The 20245-nt window shown below is 40.5% G+C and overlaps 1 protein-coding gene across 4 annotated transcripts in view; it reads right to left on the bottom strand.

Annotated features, from left to right (window-relative positions):
- LOC137320790 (protein FAM53A-like) overlaps positions 1-20245 on the bottom strand; it is a 118133-nt gene that overhangs the window by 74864 nt on the left and 23024 nt on the right. For all 4 annotated transcript variants that reach the window (XM_067982631.1, XM_067982653.1, XM_067982646.1 and 1 more), the window contains exons 2-3: positions 18062-18315; positions 3697-3751 (exon numbers count right to left, since the gene is read on the bottom strand). In XM_067982631.1, coding sequence (XP_067838732.1) covers positions 3697-3751; positions 18062-18214 — 208 coding nt within the window. In that variant the 5' untranslated portion in view covers positions 18215-18315. The remainder of the gene's footprint in view (positions 1-3696; positions 3752-18061; positions 18316-20245) is intronic.

Raw genomic sequence — 20245 nt, forward strand, 5'->3', positions numbered from 1 at the left:
TTTTTTCAATGTACATCAATACAGTGCATGCAACTTCAGAGCTTGAACAGAGGACAGCAATTCAATCCAAGTGTAACACATTTTATGAGGACAACTTAAAGTTCAGTACATGAGAATATTGGAATCAGGATTTAAAAATGAAATGAAAGTTTTACATTGTGGTAATAATTAATAGACAATTCTTCAGAGCAGTGTTGCACAACATTGCAGCCACAGGCTGAATCTGGCCCAATGTATCATTTTGTCAGCCTTTTCAAGCACTTTTTAAAATTAACATTTAAACTGTCAGCAGATCCAAAGAAATTCCCAACTCCGAGGCAATTAGTTTTGTTTGTTCCCCACACATGCAGCAAGTTGTGGAAAACACCACTGCAGTAACAATGCAACTTAAACATCAGAAATATAATTAAACAGTAACCCTGAAGCCCCAATTTTTTTTAAAAACTGAGAACAGTTTTAAAACTTCACCTGTCACCCTTTAATCTCCTTTTCCTGTTTTTAAATTACCCTTTATTCTACCTTTATTCAACAATTCTAGTCATTTTCCTCACTATCATCTGAAATCTCTTGTCCGTCTGTCTTCTTGCTCATACCATTCATTAAGAAAGGTGGGAGCAAGCTTTTCACTGACTGAAAACCTAAAAAGGCCAAAAAGCCCAGATTCAATAGAATCAAATCAACACTGCGCTGAAGAAGTCAATTAACTATTTTAACAATGTAGACATCATTTTATTCTGGCCATTGATCAATAAACTGGTTTGTGGCCCTTCCAACCCAACAGGGTCCAAATGATTTTTTTTAAATTCTCAGGACGTGGACAATGCTGGCAAAGTCACTTTATTGCTCTGGCAAGGTAATTTTTGCACCTGCATGGTCTGCTGGACAATTTCAGAGGAGATTAAGAGTCAATTATAGTGTGGGACTGGAGTCACGTGTGGACCAGACCAGCTACGGCAAATTCCTTTCCTGAAAGGGAGAGGTCACTATCCCCCCCTCCCCCACCCCAAGTTAGCTCACAAATTACCAGATTTATTGAATTCAATTTTCCAACTGGTCATGGTGAGATTTGAACACTCATTCTCAGTTCCTAGGCTAGTACTATAACCAATTACACTACCGTACACTAAAGTACTGTAACTTTGGATCCTGGCCTACCAAACAGCCAAATGAATTTTAAGCCCCAATATCATTCTGGTGACTCTGAGCTACATCCCTCCAAGGCCAATATATCCTTCCTGAGATGCGGTACCCAAACTGAACGCAGCACACCCAATCCGTACGCAGTTTTATTTACAAATGGTCCAGTGGACCTTCTTAATAGGAGATGAAGAAGTGTGAGCAGTAGCAACACAAGATAAGTTCCACATATAACTGGGGCAAGCATTGTTCAGGACACTGCAAGGTTCCATGCCAATTTACATCTGACTGTTACCGAATGCAGAAGTCAATCAGCATTGCAAGGATATACTTTCCACTCCCAGAACTGAATTTGTGCAACACCACATTTAAGAACGCAATCAAAAGCACCCAATAAAATTGCAAGATATAACTGGATGAGTATTTATGAACATCACACCAAGAATTTTTTTTAAGCTAGCAAATTTGTCATTTTCATTAATTACAGCTGAACTCGCAAAACTAAAAGCAGGTTTTAAAAAGTTTAAGAAATATAATACTCGGGATTTAATCTTGAGGATGAAAATTTGAGAGATTACTCAAACAACTAGAGTTGATGACTACCTCATCATCCACTCCTACTTGCAACTACATCCAGGGCACATAAGCAGATATAGCACAGGCATAGCAAACATTTACATTTGCATCTGCATACAAAGCAACATGAACTTTTTGTAGTACATTCTCAACAAATCAAATACTTGTACTTTAGGCATTGCTTAGCAATGGAGGGCAAAAAAATTAACTCCCCTGTGGCGCTTTCAAAATCCATTTCCTAATGCTGGGGGATTTTCAAAACAAGCATTAAACAGGCCAAAGTCTCACAGGTCAATTTGAGAAGCAATACAAGTTTTTTTTAAATGTTTCTGCTGCACCCTTTACAGCACTTGTTTTGAAGTAGCATTTTTATTAAGCAGCACTTTTTAATATATTACTCAGCCTATTTGATATGATTTCTAACAGGAAATTCACCCATAAGGAAAAGTCATCCAATGCAGAACTTAGTCATTATACAGTAAATATTCTGGTTTCAATATTAAACACGATGGCAGATTTAGTTGCAACATAACAGCAATTTAATTAAGATTTTCAAATATTAATATGGTTAAAAACCTGTATTGTATTTATGAAAATATACTTAGCCCAGCAAAATAGTATTTACTGAAAACATCAATTTCCACTAAGCTCAGCTTGTATTATGAATTCATGATTGAGCCCCAAAATATGCATTATTCATTTATAAAATATCATGGCCCTTGAAAGACCCTTTCTTTTTCAATTACAAACTAGAACACAGTAAATGAACAAGCAACCAGAGTTTGCTTTCCAATAGAGAGCAGCTCTTGATGTTCTATCAGGGCCAGAGTGACTGAGCACATGGATATGTATCAGCTTGGAGAGTCAGCATGGATTTGTGACTGGTAGGTCATGTCTGATTAATCCAGATTAAGTTTTTTGAAGCAGTCATTAGTGAATAGGGGAGTATCTATGGATATTGTCCACATAGACTCCCAGAAAGCATTTCATGAGGTTCTGCAGATGTGACAAGTGGTGTTTGTTCTCCAGGGGTCTGTACTGGAAACTCCACTTTTCACCACATATATTAATGACTTGGATGAAAGAATAGAGTTGTATATCCAAGTTTACAAATGACACCAAGTTAGGAGGCACCGTAAGTTGTGTGGATGGGAGAAGGAAGTTGCAAAGGAACAGACAGACTAAGTGAACAGGAAAAACAAGGCATATGGAGTTCAATATGGAGAAGTGTGAGGTCACCCACTTTGGATCTAAAAGACAAATCAGAATATTTTCTTAATGTTGAGTAGCAGCTGTGGAGGAGCAAAAGGATTTAGGTGTCCATATACACAAATCACTAAAAGCTAGTACACAGATAAAAGAAATAATCAAAAAGTCTAATGTAATGTTGGTCTTTATCTTAAGGGGATAGAATACAAAAGTGAGAAGTGATACTTCAGTTGTACAGAGCCTTGGTCAGACCCCATCTGCAGCACTGATGGGATCTGACCAAGGCTCTGTACAACTGAAGAGGAGGAAAGGCAGTGAGGTTTAGGGAGGGAATTCCACAGCCTGGGGCCTAGATAGCTGAAGACATTGCTGTCAGTGGTGGGGCGAATTTATACAATCTGTCCTCATAATTTATCTCTAAGCCCTGGTCTCGTTCTGGTGAGTGTCCTCCATTGTCTGTTCCTGTGAAGCACCTTGGGACATTTTATTACGTTAAAGTGCTATATAAATGCAAGTTATTGTTGTTAATACCCATACCTAACAAAAATCTATTGAGATATAGAACAAAGGCACATATCAATCATGATCAAACTGAATGATGGAACAGGCTCAAGGGGCTGAATGGCCTACTCCTGTTCCTATGGAACTCATTGTGTTCCGGCTCTTCTCACTACAAAGAACTGCCAATTTCTAAAAAAAGTTACCAGAAATCTGTGTTGCTATTTTTATTCTGAAGTGTCTGCCTCGGGGGAAAAAAAAGCAAAAGAAACTTACCATCAATTTCGTATGGAAACAAGCTGCCATTTTCATTCAGTTTCTCAGATGAGTGCTGAAATCAACCAAAGAGAAAAAAAATTCAACACCACAGAAGCAAAGATGGTGCAAAAGTCAGTGGAGATAAAGGCTGTGCAACAAAGTGGAGACTTGGGCCAGGAATTATCCCTACAGTTTCAGGTTTGTCACAAGGCTACGGTCTAGTAACTTTTTGAAGAATAACATGCAGGTCGAACAGTTGAATACTGTACAACACTCAAGTGAATCCCAGAGAGGAGCTCAGTCTGAATAGCTCTCCATCACACAGAGGTGATGACAGGAGATGTTAATGTGGCCACTTCAGGGTACAGTGTTACGGCAAGGACCAACTTGCAAAGTTTATCTGTCCTGGCTAGAATAGTATTTAAAAATCAAAAGTTAACTATAAAAAATTGTTCCTCCCATATTCCCTGAAGGTTAGCAGTCCTGCTGATTTTTTTAAAATCAGTAAGACTACTGTGTACAACAGGCTTGCTTACCCAAAGAACATTAAAAAAAAATTAAATTTAACTGGTATCTAGTGTTTTTTTGTAAAATGTTAAACTCATGTGAAACCTGCATGTGGACTTGTGTCCACAAAATTAACCTTTGGCACATTTTGCATGCTCACTGCTTGTTCCAAATATAAACCAAGCAGAATCTAATTGATAGGAAGCTTACAAACCATATTGTTTATTGTATTATTCCTAGTATATCTTTAAAAACAATAGTTTTGGAGAAGCATGACAGAACAGAGAGCATTGTTTAGTGACTTCCTCTTGCACGGATATGTGTGTCATGATTAAACAAATATCCTTGAGCAATACTGCTCGAGATGCACAGTGCTGCCAATTGCATTAGATCCTGGAGTTCTGGGGACATATGCACAACAGCTTTCTGCAAAGTTCAGAACTCAGTAGGGTTTATTTACACACAGTTAATAGGATTTTTATGACAGCATGCAAGCACATAGTCCAACAGGATAACTGCTAGCTGATTAAACTCAAGGAAAATTAAAACCAATTTATCCAGCAGAATGAATTAAATATAAAATCTGAGGAGTGGTAGTCACAGCCTATGACTCAACAAGATGTTCAAAGTAAGACAAGTGCCAAGTAAATCAGTCAGCGTCAAAAGCAACCCTTTAGCATTTCAGCTATTAACTCATGTCCACGTATAATTTTTTTTAAAAGTACGCTACAGCATAACAACCTTCAGAAGACTCTCCTGCATAATACAACTCCCAAAAAACCTAAGCTCTAATTCTTTTCAACTTTTACAGCTTTACCTTTGGATGGTAGTGGTTTTGGTGGGGGGAGGGTGAGAGAAGAGGGGAATTATTTAAAAAGATGGAATATTCTGCTGCAGTTGCAACAGTGGATATTTTTAGTCTCTCAAGCTCTTCACTTTCCACCTCCCCTGCCCCCCTACTCCCCTCCCCTCCCCTCCTCCTCTGCTGCTTCCCTTATGCATGAAAGGACATTTACCTCTTGGGATTCTGCCAGGTTTTTTTGCCTAGCTACTGAGCAGTTAATCTGCCGTGGCCAAAATTGCTCATTCTCAGGGAAACTGAATTTAATTTCAATGGAGGGATTAGGAACCATCCACCATTTCCTCAGTGTAACAAATTAGAATTCAAAAAAATAAAATTTGAACAGAAGCTTAGTACATGGGACTCATACGAGATGATGGAACTACTGGGAAAAAAAAACTAAGCAACTTACTGATCACATTCAATAAACTAGAAAGGTGGGAAATTTAAACACCCCCTTTCCCCCCCATCCAAAGTGCTCAGTTTGAAAATGAAAAGGAAGTTTTGGAAATCAAGTATATAAAAAGATATGCAAAAGTTCGGTAAAAATTTAGTTAAATCCAACCTGTTAGGTCACCAGTCCATGCTCGTGCACAGGAACGCACAAGACAGGTTCCAGCTTGAGTGAAGATGGCTTTACATTAATGGAGTGCTGTTGACTGCAGTTGTGCAATAATTCCAAAATCGACAGCACTCTTAATGACCCCAACTCCAGAGACCCACATGTCCAGCAGTCTTGAACGCGGTCAGGTCTCCAGTTAAAATTAAAACCGCAGAGCCAGATTCTCTCCTTTTAGAAATGAGATTCACAGATCTCCAGGCTCGATGAGAAATAGCAGCAGGAAAAACAATGGGTGACTGTGGAACACATATGTCATAGATCTCCATTAAAGCACTACTCCCCGGGCACCACTTTATATAAAGTAAAAAGGAAGGAACTGAGGATCTGAAGACGGGAGGACTCTGAATTTTGAAGAATCCAATATTTAGTTATGGCAGTGACAAGTGCAGAATGCTTCAACGCTCAATCTGCTGAGCTTATGGTTGTTGTATCCATTTTAGACAAGAACCTAGAAAGAATTGCTTGACAAATTTGATGAAAATCTGAAAGTGGGTCTTTATTTTAAGGTTTAAGTCACTTATTTCCAAATGTGAGGAAAGAACTGGACAGGTCTGGGCACTAGCACAGTTATGAAATCCAGTTAAAATCTCACTAAGCATTTGCAACATTTAAGGTTAGAATTCACAACACTATAGCAAATAATGCAGGCCAGAAGAAAATGAAAACCTAACTACATAAGAATCTTCTTCAAGCGCAGGAAGAGCCACCAGTTAGTATTGGGACATCAGAGACTGCACAAATTGATCCATTGTCACATGGATAATCTTTTCTACTTTACACTTTAAAAAAAAATGTGCCCCACTAGCTGAGCAGGTATGTGTTGGTTAAGTAATTAAACATTTGATTTCCTGCCAGTTTCCTCAATGCCTACAGAGCTACTGCTGAAACTCCACTGTGTAAAACAAACTTGAAGCAGATGTAATGAACAAAGCACTGTTCAGCTCTATTTGCTAACGGTCAGTTTCTTTTTTGCTACCTTGCCTCATCAGCACAAGAACATTGGTTATGACAGATTGCTGCTTTAAGAGTTAGGACGTGAAGGGCTGGATTTTCTGCCCATTTCACAGCCAACAGGCAGAAATTCTAGCCCTAAAAGCCTTACAGATCACCATAAAAGCTCAGTAAGGCCAGTTGTTTAGGAAAAAAAAAGCCAGCTCTAATATCTCCTGGACAGAAAAATATTTAGCCACATATCAATTCTACTTTTAAAAAAGGAGAAACTCTTAAAATCAGCCTCTCAGTAAAAAGCAGCAGGCAGGAGGTGACCTATTATCAAAGCAGTCATAGTCACTGCACGAGCTTTCTACAAACTTTACTAAGAGTTTTAACATTATACTGAAAGCCCACAGCAGAGCTATGGTCACCTCACCAGTTATTCTTGATCTAATTTTTGAAATTTCCAGCATCAATAAAATGCTTCCAACACAGGTTTCTGTGTTTGCTATAAGGAGATATGTTTTCAAAGTAGAAGCTGCCATTTTTTGTGCAGAAGAACTCAATGCTCCTTCTCAACTGATGGGCTTGATTATTAAAAAATTATAATCGAGCCAGTGAGACTGCAGGAACACTTGAGAAACAAATGGAAACTATGTCTCCATAATCCTGTCCAAGCATGCAGTGTTGGAAAGGTTAGGTAAACTTCATAATGTTGAGGAATACCAGTCACCTTCGAGATCACAGTGTGCAGTTTTACTCTGCTGGAAATGGATAAGGAGGGAATACACTAGTTATCTTATCTTTACAGTTCAGTTTGAGCAAGAATGTGCTACAAGATTTCAAACATTTTGGGTGTTGACTACTAAAGTCATCCAAATTAAATAATGCCTAATCCACTTCAGAAAACGATACAACTGGAATAAAACTTCAAAAGCTAGGCAAGTTTGTTAAGAAGCTTAGGTTTATGTGGCACAGCCCATTTCAGCACCAAAATCCTTAACAGGACCGAGTTCACAATCTCAGCCATATCACTTCAGGGTAAGAGCATGCCGAGGGCAAACACTCTCCATCCAGCATAGAAGGTACAACGGAGAGTCATTCATAGATCATTCATGTGTATCTCATTATTAAAGCAGACAATACAAGTGAATTCAATAAGCAATTAGATGCATTGTTGAATGAAAAGGGATTGAGGGATAGCAGGTAGTTGGAGCTAAAAGGCAATGGAGATAGGCTTTTAGGCCTTATGGCCCTTTCCTCTACCTAAAAATTCTAGCTGCCAGCTTCAGAGCAGCAGTGGAGGAGTCCAACCTTGTCAACTTTGGATCATGTGATATGTGAAAAATAATAGTTTATAAAGAGTGTGTTCCTCACACAAGGAAGAAACAGTGACCATTAGATTCAGGTCCTTTTAGGTCAACTGCAGAGAATGGAAAATTCTCAATCTAAAAAGTCTAACTTGAAGTCCTTGTAAAATGGGCTGTAGGCTAAGGAATCTCAATAAACTAACTATTCTACATTGCAACTTATAAAGCAAATACAGAAATAACACTGCACAATTGTCATTTTGGCTGCTCTCTGCATATATAAGGAAACGTTTTCTTTTTCAATCAAAACTCTTGAAACCCACAGTTTATTCCATTGAACAAGCAAGTGAGCATTTCCTCTGCCCAAATTCAACATCTTAGAATTTTAATGGCTTTGGCCAAGTCTACTTTGACACCATCAAATCAATGAACCCCTGTCAAAAATGTTTTGGGTAAATTCCAAAATTAAGAAAATATTTAAAAAGTAAACAGAATTTGTCTCCATTCCCACATTACGATGGCTATCTGCAGTTGAGCACTGCAGTTAATTTTATAAAAAGAAAGCAAACCTTACACTAGTGCTACATCTTCACCAACTACCTTCAATTTCTGCAAGCCAACAAAATGTTATCTGTCCGCTTTAGTAAAGAGAGTGTTTGTGTGGCAGCGACTCAGTGTGGCTATCAAAACCTCAATACCAGGCTTCTAAACTTCCATTCAGTTCACACTTGAATTACCACTGCTCATTGCAAACCTACAGCAAGTGACCACGTAGAAATGATGCAGTCACTCGAATTAACACTGCAGAATATGGTAAGCACCAACCTCCTAATTTCACCGGAAAAGTAATCCTTCGAACTCTACAGAAGAGTGTATCATTTCACAAAAAAAAAATCATACCCTGTGGCTACCAGTGGAATAACTGAGTTTCCCGTCGTGTGTCTGCAATAAAATCCTTTCAAATTTGGCTTATCCCTTCTCATTCCAATCAGATCACGTTTGCTTGCAAATGCCTAAAAATGGTAGTTCTTTCTTGCTCTCAAATTAAATTTTCCTTGTTTAAGATGGTCTGTGTAGCGAGGTAACAAGTTTACAGGATTTTAAACAGGAAGAGAGATGGCTATTACATTTATGACATTAATCTAAAAATATTATGAATGACAAGTGAGTTGAGATACATGTGTAAACTGATCAGATTAGTTATATGTATTTTATAATTAATAGATTTTTTTAATGGGGTGTACACAGCTGCATACACATACTGCAGTTATGCTCCTGGCCCCATGGGTATTCCTAGTTGCATGGCAGTGGACTGAGATACCACACTGGTAGGATTTTTTAAAAACTCATCACGGTATACTTTGTTGCAATTTTAAACAAAAATGCCCACCCCCGCCCCACCCCCAATGCTTGGCCTCAGAACAAACCTAAGGGTGAGGGGAGGTAGAGAAATAGAAGAAAAAGATCGGATGTAATCTCTCTACATTGCTAAATGCATTAATGCAATTTGAAGTCAGGAAAAAGCAGGTGATTTGTAGGTGCTTTTACACTACGTGCAAGCTGTCAATTGCCAACACATCGGCTGCTCACAGTTATTAGCACTCAAGATAAGGGTGGCGCTCTCCTCAGGCCCAACAGCAATGTAGACTCAATTTTTATGGGTCTTGGCTCCTGCCACAAGGCACAAACGTGGTTGTATTGCTAAACATACCAAGTGAATGCAGAGCATCCATGTTGTAACATAAAACTACAACATGACAGAAGACCACATGACACACTGATCTGGTTCAGTGTCTTTTCCAAAGTCCATGGCTCCAAATATGGCTTAAAGCAAAAATCATGGCAGCTTAATGGTCTTAAAAAGGACCAAGAGAAATAAGCACTTTCAAATTCCCCATCACTAGATGACAGCATCTAGCCGCTCCCCTAGCCAAGCTGCTCCATGCCTAGATTAAGCTATACTGAGGTCTGGAGCCAAGTGGTTCTGCTGCAACCCAAACTCAACAACGAGCAGGTGAGTTGATGCTCCACGATGGCCCCCCGCCCCACCATGCTACTCAACTCAATATCCACCCCCACTATCACCTTGCACTGTAGCTGCAATATGCAAAATCTACAGGATCTCACCAAGGTTACTTCAACAGCAGCTCCTCTCTGACTTGCACATGTATCACTATTCTTTGATTTGCGCCACATCTGTACTTTAGGATTCACTACCTAACACCATTGTGGGAGCACCATTACCACAAGGACAGCAGCAGATCAAGGAGAAGGTTCACCAACACCACTTTCTCAGGACAAGGGATGGGCAATAAATGCAGCCTTGCTAGCATCATCCACAGCCAGTGAACAAATAAATATGTAGGAAGTATGAGCTGACTTTAGTTAAATAATCCAAACAAATTGGAAAACCTAAAAGTGTTCTCAACACAATAATTTTTTGCAAAGGATTGTGTAACAGGTCTGTCCAAAACCACGTTGCCATTTACAGCTACTCTCGACTGATCTTTTGTTTCTTAACTTGTCCCATTACCACCCTCCCTCCTTGCCTTGAACCATCATCCCTTTTGTCATTTAATCACTCTTGCCCTCCACCCTATCCCCCCTTTCCCTAGCTCTGTACTTGCTTAAAAACTTGAACTCAAACATCTTCCAATTCTGACAAAAGGTCTTCGACCTGAAACTTTAACTGTTTCTTTCTCTTCAGATGCTGCCTCACTTGCTGAGCTTTTCCAGCATTTTCTGTTTTTATTTCAGATTTCCAGCATCCACAGTATTTTGCTTTTGAAGTTATGTTAAACTTGCATAGAACCTTGGTTAGAACACACTTGGGAGTATTGTGCAGAGTTTTGGTCTCCATATTATATAAAGAATATAGAGGCATTGGAGAAGGTGCAAAAAAGATCCAAAAGGATGATACCAGAACTGAGAGGATATCGTTATCAGGAAAGGATGAAAAAACTGAGACTCTTTTCTCTTTTTTAAAAAAAGGGAAGGCTGAGGGGCAACCTGAAAGAGGTCTTTAAGATAATGATAGGCTTTGTTAGGGTAGACGTAGAGAAAATGTTTCCACTTGTTGGGGGGATGGGGGGAGTCCAAAACTAGGTCAAGAATATAATAGTCGCTAATAAATCCAATAGGGAATTAAGGAGATACTCCTTTACCCAAAGAGTGGTAAGAATGTGGAACTCGCTACCACAAGGAGTAGTTGAGGCAAATAGCACAGATGCATTTAAGGGGAAGCTAGATAAGCACATGCGAGAAAAAGAATAGAAGGATATCCTGATAGGGTCAGATGAAGTAGGGAGGGAGGAGGCTCGTGTGGAGCATAAACGCCGGTATAGACCAGTTGGGCTGAATGGCCTGTTTCTGTGCTGTACTTTCGATGTAACTCAATGATACAAGAACACAAAAACAACCGCAATTTGACTCGTCTTTAATCCAATAAATCTTATTGTGCTGAGTTTCTATAGTTGCACCTCCTACACAAACCACACCTCATTAATTTTAGCATTGCATGCAAAATTTATCAGGTTTTTTTTTAAGGACATGGTGGAAAGACAATCACAACTACATGCTCCTGAAACCTTGCATAACACAAGGCTGTTTTTCAACTCCTTCAGATATAGAACAATGAAGCTCATTTAAGAGAATGTATTAAGATTTTTCTTGAGTTAACATGGTTTTCCTATAATGGAGTTTCATTGTATTATGGAAGACCTGACTGTAATAACTTGCATTTATATGGTGCCTTAAACAAAGAAAAATGTCCTAAGGGATTTCATGGAGGAATAAGAAAAAAATATGAAATCGAGCCAAGATGATATTAAGAGTGACCAAAAGCTTGGGCAGAGGTGGGTTTTAAGGAGGGTCTTAAAGAAGGGGAGGTAGGTGGAGAGGTGAAGGGGTTTAGGAAATTCCAGAGTGTGGGGCTTGCTAGGCTAAAGGCATGGCTGCCAATACTGGGATGAAGGGGCAGGTGCACAAAAGGCCAGAATAAGAGGAATGGGATGCTCAGGGAATAGATGGCTGGGTTTGTAGGGCTGGATGAGGTAACAGAGATAGGGAAAGGCAAGACCATAAGGGGATTTCAAAACTAGAAGAGTTTTAAATTTGAGGCATTGGGGGATCGTGAGCCAATAAAAGTTAGCGAGGATGGAGTGACTAGGTAAAATATAGGCTATGGGCAGCAGAGTTTTGGATAAGCTTAAGTTTATGAAACATGGCGGATGAGGGGCCAGCCAGGCGAACATTGGAATAGTCACATCTGATGGGGACAAAGGAACGGATGAGGGCTTCAGTAGTAGATGGGCTGAACCATAGGCAAGTGATGGTAGCAGGTGGAAGTAGGCCATCCTTGTGATAGAGGCTATGAGAATTGGAAACTCACCTCAGGGTCAAATAGGACAAACAGTCTGGTTCAACCAGAGATAGAAGGATGCAATCTGTGATAAGGGTACGGAGTTTGTGGCAGGGACCGAACATAGTAGGCTTCAGTATTCCAAATGCACTGCTGGAGGAAATAGCGGCTCATACAAGACTAAGAACGTAAGAAATAGGAGCAGGAGTAGACCATAAGGCCCATCGAGCCTGCTCCGTCATTCAATAAGATCGTAGCTGATCTTTGGCCTCAACTCCACTTTCCCAACCAATCCCCATAGCCCTTGATTCCCCTAGAGTCCAAAATTCTATCTATCTATCTCAGCCTTGAAAAACTAGATGTTGGACAAGCAATCTGATAACACAGAGGTAGTGGAGGGATCAAGAGAGATGGTGGAGAGGTAGAGTTGGGTGTTGTAAGCATACATGCAGACGGTGATCACATCTGCGGATCATGTCACCAAGGGACAGCATGTAAATGAGGAAGAGATAGGGGCCAACTGTTAATGGAGGGGTTCTTATTCATAATTTACTTCTCAAATCAATACGGTTCTTAAACATTGAAAATCAGGTGTCAGATTTATTATGCAAAGTAATAGTACTTAAAAGATAGCACTTACAACCACACTTAATTATGGTTGACTGGGCATTCTGAGCTACAGTTCTAGCTCAGTATTTTGGGCCTTTGAGTCCAAACACTCATTACAAACAACCAATTTTTATACATTTCTCAAAGACCCTCTACGTAACAATCCACACAACTCTCCATTACATCATTAAATAAAAATTAAAGTACAACTCATATTTAATTGACTTACTGCTTATAAATAACTTTGGTTTTCCTTACTTAACCAGCTCTTTTTCTGTTGAGCTAATGAGTATAACTCCCTTACTTTTTTTACCTTATCGATAATTTCATTCAATATAACTGCTAATCTACCAAGTGAAACCTTTAATTATAAGTCTGCCTTTGTTTCTGTATCAGTCGTACCAATTAAAAAGGATGTATGCCCAGATGTTTCCTTTGCAGAACTAACTGTTTCCCAACATGGTTATCAAATGATTCAGTATGCAATGGCATGTCTTTAATTAGGCCTCATTACTTCATCCTGAAATTGATCATTGCTGCAGGGTCAGCTCTGGCCCAATAGTACTTTAAATTGACTTATATTGCCCCGCTTAACATGCATACTTCTTTGACCAAGCTTTTGGTCACCTGTTCCAATATCTCATGTGGCTTGGTGTCAAATTTTGTTTGATAATGCTCCTGTGAAGTGTCTTGGGACGTTTTGCTACATTAAAGGCGCAAGTTGTTGTTGCATACAAACATACAAAAATGCCAGACAGGAGAAGACCCACTGCTCCACCTAGCCTGTCCCATATAGTTGTGATGCCCTATGCTTCACGACAAAGACACTCCCTACCCACTCGGAGTCTTGTAATCTTCTGGGAGGGGCGAAAAACCACGTAAAAACCCAGGCCTGTTAGGGGGAAAAAAAATTGGAAAATTCTTCTGACATCTTTAGGCAAACAAAACTAGTCCAGGAGATCACAATGACCAGGATTTATATTACAAATGTCAGCGATGCCATTTTTCAGATAAGATGTTAAATCAAGGCCTCATCTGTCTGTCTACATGAATGTTAAAGATCTCATAGCACTGTTGGAAAACAAGCAGTGTCTTGGTCAGCATTGTTCCTTCAATTAACACCAAAACAGATTAACTGATCATTCGTTTCATTTATTTCTTTGTGGGATCTGGCCATGTACAAATTGTCTGCCACGTTTGCTTGCATAAAAATCACTACAATTCAGAAGTAATTAATTGTTAGTAAAATACTAACGTAAGGACGTGATAAGGAGTTATGTAATAATGCAACTTCTTTCTTTACAAGTGGTAATGAAAACAGTGCAAGGAAAACTGTGTTGCAGGAATAAAAAGTATCAGTTTAAAAACATTTGAGAGAGAATAGCAGCTTCCTTAACATGCACTGTGACAGTACATATTAGAACAAAATGACTGACTTGCTGACAAATTCCATGTAGTTTATAATTTTTAAAACAAATCCAGGCCTTGAAAGATGGTGTCTGTTTCCCTTGGTACAAGATAGTTTATTTAGCTACATTTACTTAATATCTTACTCAGGAATATGTGCTTAAACTTTGAAGGTTTAACCTACGTTGGATAACCAGAACTGCACTACACGTGTAAAGAAAGCAGAAGTTCACAACACTTAACAGACCTTTGCCAACATTATAAAGCCAATATTCGAGGTGTAACATTAGTCCTTCATAGGCAAATAAGTAAAGCCAATGATCACAGAGACTCGTGATCGTCCATCATTATCAATGTACGAAGCACACGAGAATGTCATTAGCATACCCCTCCCAGTTTGCAGTGTTCGTTTCTGATAAACATTTTACGTGATTAAAAGTTACAATTCCCCATAAACGCAAAATCTAATTAACAGTCACAAGCATGCTGAAGTGTCGTGCCCTCGATTTCTCAGACGGTAAGCTTATCTCAGCCTAAGCAGAGGCTATGCATTTCTACTCAGGTGGGAGATAAAATGAATCAACCCTCTTGGTACTGGCAGAAGCAGAGAGCAGACTGCCTGCCTTCTGGAATGATGCGTGGCATTTTGAGACACGAGAAGATGGGAAAAAGATTATAATGTACAAGGCATGCATACTGCATGGCTGAAGTATCCCCAGAAGGTGATGGAGTGAGTCCCAGCTTGAAAGACACTGCACGGAAGGATAAAATTGAGATGATATGTACGGGAAGTCCTGAACAACAGAAAAGTAGCTGCAGAAGGGAGCAGAGCATTACTACAAGGTCTTGCAGTTTTTTTTTAAACCAGCCTAACTGTGGAAGTTGATAAGAAATTTTAAAAAATTGGGAAAGCAGAACAGACAAAAATACATTCCCAAGATTATTTTCAATGGGTGAGAATCCTAGCCTTAAGTGACACTCAAACTCCTATCCCTCACTAATCAGACCATTAGGTAGAGCACTCTGCAGCATTGGAGTGCCCCTCCTTAGGGGGAAAGGTGATAAAACTGGCAAGATTGGCCTTACAATGTGGAAACTCACCCACTGGACATTGAAGAGTGAAACTCAGTGATGGATGCAATGATATGGCACAGTTGGTGATCTGTAGTAATTTAACTTTTGACACAAAGGGAGTTGCACTATTTGCTTTCATCATAACCTTTGTTTGAAAAGGGAGCGAGGGATAGACCGAGTAATTACAGGCCAGTCAGTCTAACATCAGTGGTGGGCAAATTATTGGAATCAATTCTGAGGGACTGGATAAACCATCACTTAGAAAGGCACGGAGTAATCAAGGACCGTCAGCATGGATTTGTTAAAGGAAGATCATGTCTGAATAACTTAGTTGAATTTTTTGAGGAGGTAACAAGAAGGGTAGAAGTAGTCTACATGGATTGTAGCAAGACTTTTGATAAGGTCCCACATGGCAGACTGGTCAAAAAAGTACAAGCCCATGGGATCGACGGGAAAGTGGCAAGTTGGATCCAAAATTGGCTCAATGGCAGGAAGCAAAGGGTAATGGTCGACGGCTGTTTTTGTGACTGGAAGGATGCTTCCAGTGGGGTTCTGCAGGGCTCAGTACTAGGTCTATTGCTTTTTGTGGCATATATTAATGAATTGGACTTAAAGGTAGGGGGCACAATTAAGAAGTTTGCAGATGATACAAAAATTGGCCGTGTGGTTGATAGTGAGGAGGAAATCTGTAGGCTACAGGAAGATATCAATGGACTGGTGAGGTGGGCAGAAAAGTGGCAAATGGAATTCAATCTGGAGAAGTGTGGTAATGCATTTGGGGAGGGCAAACAAGGTAAGGGAGTACACAATAAAGGGGAGGACACAGGGATGTAGAGGAACAAAGGGACCTTGCAGTGAATGTCGACAGATCCCTGAAGGTAGCAGGACAGGTAGATAAAGTGGATACTTTCCTTTATTAGCTGAAGCATGGAATATAAGAGCAGGGAGGTTATGCTGGAACTATATAAAACATTGGTTAGGCCACAGCTTGTCATAGAGTCATAGAGTCATACAGCACGGATAGAGGCCCTTCGGCCCATCGTGTCCGCGCCGGCCATCAGCCCTGTCTACTCTAATCCCATATTCCAGCATTTGGTCCGTAGCCTTGTATGCTATGGCATTTCAAGTGCTCATCCAAATGCTTCTTGAATGTTGAGGGTTCCTGCCTCCACAACCGGTGAGGTGAGAGTGACTGCCCTTGACATCAAGGCAGCATTTGACCGAGTGTGGCACCAAGGAGCCCTAGTAAAATTGAAGTCAATGGGAATCAGGGGGAAAACTCTCCAGTGGCTGGAGTCATACCTGGCACAAAGGAAGGTGGTAGTAGTTGTTGGAGGCCAGTCATCTCAGCCCCAGGACATTGCTGCAGGAGTTCCTCAGGGCAGTGTCCTTGGCCCAACCATCTTCAGCTGCTTCATCAATGACCTTCGCTCCATCATAAGGTCAGAAATGGGGATGTTCGCTGATGACTGCACAGCGTTCAGTTCCATTCGCAACCCCTCAGATAATGAAGCAGTCCGAGCCTGCATGCAGCAAGACCTGGACAACATCCAGGCTTGGGCTCATAAGTGGCAAGTAACATTCGCGCCAGACAAGTGCCAGGCAATGACCATCGCCAACAAGAGAGAGTCTAACCACCTCCCCATGACATTCAACGGCATTACCATCGCCGAATCCCCCACCATCAACATCCTGGGGGTCACCATTGACCAGAAACTTAACTGGACCAGCCATATAAATACTGTGGCTACGAGAGCAGGTCACAGGCTGGGTATTCTGCTGCGAGTGACTCACCTCCTGACTCCCCAAAGCCTTTCCACCATCTACAAGGCACAAGTCAGGAGTGTGATGGAATACTCTCCACTTGCCTGGATGAGTGCAGCTCCAACAACACTCAAGAAGCTCGACACCATCCAAGATAAAGCAGCCCGCTTGATGGGCACCCCATCCACCACCCTAAACATTCACTCCCTTCACCACCGGCGCACTGTGGCTGCAGTGTGCACCATCCACAGGATGCACTGCAGCAACTTTGTGTACTGCATACAGTTCTGGTCGTCACCACATTACAGGAAAGATGTGATTGCACTAGAGAGTGTACGAAGGAGATTTACGAGAATGTTGCCAGGACTGGAGAATTTTAGCTGTGAGGAAAGATGGGATAGGCTAAGGTTGTTTTCCTTGGAACAGAGGAGGCTGAGGGGTGATTTAATTGAGGTGTACAAAATTATGAGGGGCCTAGATAGAGTGGATAGGAAGAACCTATTTCCCTTAGCAGAGAGGTCAATAACTGGGGGCATAGATTTAAAGTAATTGATAGAAGGATTAGAGAGAAATGTTTTCACCCAGAGGATGGTGGGGGTCTGGAACTCAATGCCTGAAAGGGTGCTAGGGGCAGAAATCCTCAGCTCATTTAAAAAGTAACTGGATGTGCACCTGGAGTGTCGTAACCTACACGGCTACAGACCAAGTGCTGGAAAGTGGGATAAGGCTGGGTGGCTCATTTTCGGCTGGTGCGGTCGCGATGAGCCGAATGGCCTCCTTCTGTGGCGTACATTTTCTATGATTTCTATGATAATTATGCCTAAATTTAACATTAATAGAAACATATTAAAATGTAGCATGAAGAAGCAGTAACTGGGACTAGCATAGAAGTCACTAAGTTATAAGAATTAAGTCTACCCATACAAGTTTACCAAGAAAGTTTGTGAAACTCTTACCAGATTAATGCTGTAGGCCTTGCATGTGATATCCTCCAGGCTCTGGTTCTGCAGCTTTTCTGTGATTAGCGTTACCATGGTAGTTGTCCCTTTTCCACTGCTCACGCTGACTAGCATTGGAGGTTCTTTATGTGCTGTTTCAATATTCCCCATGCATTCCCTGGTTGCCGTGCTGCATCCCTGGTCTTATTCATAGGCCTCCATGGCAGCTGCAGTGCTTACGAGCCAACATATCCTTCAGTACATTCAATTATCTATCAAAAATTACAAATGCAAGAAAAAAGAAATAAAGGTTTTGTTGCAAAATTCATTCATGATAACATTTACAAAAAACAATAAAAAATTGGAGATGGGAAATGATTTAAACTTTGCTAAAAAGACAGGCTAACCCCTGTCCCCACAAACGTTCTGGTACTTTCCTTTGTCTAGTACTACCCATGGACATCCGTCCTACCATTAAAACCTAAACTAAAAAACTAAATGGGAATTCAGATCAATAGATTTGAGCCACAGAGGCCTTCCAAGTAAATCTGCATCTGTGGCAGCTTTGTGGCCTCATTTTCTTCAAGCAATTCTGTGTTGTGCGACAATCTTGTTAAAGTTTACATAAAACAGTTGAAACTGAATGTTACCCACTTGAGTCCCCAGTCTCAGTCAAAGAGTTAGGGACTCCTGGCAGCTGGTCAAACTACAGGACACCAGCAGCAGGTCTTCTCACCCATTGGAAAAGACTCGAGAGATGTCATTTTAAAATAGCCATGATGTGGAGATGCCGGTGATGGACTGGGGTGGACAAATGTAAGGAGTCTTCCAACACCAGGTTATAGTCCAACAGCTTTATTTAAAATCACAAGCTTTCGGAGGCTTCCTCCTTAGTCACCTGACGAAGGAGGAAGCCTCCGAAAGCTTGTGATTTTAAATAAAGCTGTTGGACTATAACCTGGTGTTGGAAGACATTTTAAAATAGAGTAATGCAAAACAAAGTACTCCACTAAAGTGCTTAACCGCCCATATTTTTTTAAACTGAAGACATTACTCATTTTCCCTCCCACAGTGGCCCATTTCAGGTTTCCTCTTGCATCAGAGAACTCAACCGAGCTGCTCTGATGATGCAGGTTGCTAGAGTGGCTGCACGTCACAGATCAACATTTGAAAGAAGCCTGGATGCTACTTTAGACTGTTCAAACTGAAAAGAAATTCAAACCAACTGATCATACAAGATAGGCCTTTCCTCACAGCAGCACCTCTGGATTTGCGCCCAAGTTGCTACAAAACTGCAATATCCAGATGTGTATTGAGCCATGCCAGAGAACATATGTCCAAGCTGTTCCAGTTAGGAGACTCGACGTAAAATTGTCGGTGTCCATAGGAGGCAATATAAGTAATAAAAACGCTTTTAAATTTGACACAGATAATAGCACTGAATATTAAGTGTTCCCATCTTAGCAGTGCTTGCACTTGCCTCACATCATTGACATATCTGCTTACCATCCAATGATGCACACTCGGCCAACACAAGTGTTTTTTTTATTCTAACTATATTTGTTTGAAACTGGTTTTAATAGACATGGCCAATGCAGCTCTAACCACAGGAGGGGAACATCTGATAAAATTACATCATCCAGTGATGCTATCTCATCAAGTTTTAACTTGCAAGCCTATTTCTAGAACAATTGCACATCCTGTACCAGTTAAGTGAAGACCATTTACTTCATTGTCTAGGATCCTCCTTGATCATTAGCTCCATCCTGATGGCATCATGTGCGCATTCCTACACAAATGTCTCCAATAAAAATAATTTTGCAAATCTCACGTAAGCATCTATTTCAAGTTCCTACACCTCTGACCAGACACATCCATTGCCCACAAAGAATGCCTACTCATCCAAGAGATCTACTCACAAATTAAAAACTGTTTAATTAAGCAATGTCTCCATGAATAATGTTATTGTGAAATTCTGTCTGGGAAGGCAGAAAGGTCAGAAAAGCCTAGCATCTTTTTGCCACCACTTTCGATTCAATACCACACACACAATGCTAAATTTAACTGCATCCACTTTCATTGGGATTTGCTTTTGTGGATTTGTTTTACCACCACTTCGCCCAGAGCGCGCGCACTCTAAAATGAACACATATTAAAAATGTTGGAACAAATTAATTCTATATTTTATTAGACATCAGTTTC

This window comes from Heptranchias perlo, chromosome 1 (genome assembly GCF_035084215.1).
Source record: "Heptranchias perlo isolate sHepPer1 chromosome 1, sHepPer1.hap1, whole genome shotgun sequence".
NCBI lineage: Eukaryota > Metazoa > Chordata > Chondrichthyes > Hexanchiformes > Hexanchidae > Heptranchias > Heptranchias perlo.